The sequence below is a fragment of the Chaetura pelagica genome, unplaced genomic scaffold, assembly GCF_000747805.2.
Source record: "Chaetura pelagica isolate M959 unplaced genomic scaffold, ChaPel_1.0 scaffold105, whole genome shotgun sequence".
Classification (NCBI taxonomy): domain Eukaryota; kingdom Metazoa; phylum Chordata; class Aves; order Apodiformes; family Apodidae; genus Chaetura; species Chaetura pelagica.
The window spans coordinates 2,979,678-2,980,187 of NW_009953393.1; the positions used below are offsets into that span (position 1 = coordinate 2,979,678).

The window sequence follows — 510 nt, forward strand, 5'->3', positions numbered from 1 at the left end:
CGGGGGAGCCACGCGTGTCCCGCCTGGCCGGGAAACCACCCGGAGCAGGGAGAAAAGCCGGAAGGAAACTAGCTCCTCTTCGGCCGAAACATCCAGAAAGCGGTCGCCCTTCCGCCGCCGGCCAGGGGACTGCCGCCGGGAAGAGGAAAAAGCTTCTTCGGGGCGACCTGTCACCTGCAGGTTCTCAGCGCGGCTCCCCAAGGCAGCCCTAGCCCCATTTTCCTAATGGGCAGAAAATAATTCCTGCATCAGCTACCTCCTAGGAAGCGGCATGGGAAGTACCCGTAGGAACGCCAAACCGAGCGAGCCAAGTCAGAAATTCTTCGCTCTAGTGCAATAAAGTTGGTCACGTTAATACGTTGAATAAATGTCGTGAAATGTTCTTTGCGGTGTGACTTCTTAGCGATGGATATGCCTGTGACAGTTGCTTTAGGAATTAGTAATCGGGCAGTAAAGATTCCAAGCGATTAAGAAGCTCTTTTTTTTCCCCCTTGCCTTTTTCTCCCCCCC

At 54.3% G+C, this 510-nt stretch overlaps 1 protein-coding gene across 1 annotated transcript in view; it reads right to left on the minus strand.

The window, feature by feature from the left end:
• NBEA (neurobeachin) overlaps nucleotides 1-510 on the minus strand; it is a 516,495-nt gene that overhangs the window by 159,035 nt on the left and 356,950 nt on the right. Inside the window, exon 46 of the mRNA XM_009998372.1 lies at nucleotides 40-222. Within this exon, the coding sequence (XP_009996674.1) occupies nucleotides 40-222 (183 nt within the window). The remainder of the gene's footprint in view (nucleotides 1-39; nucleotides 223-510) is intronic.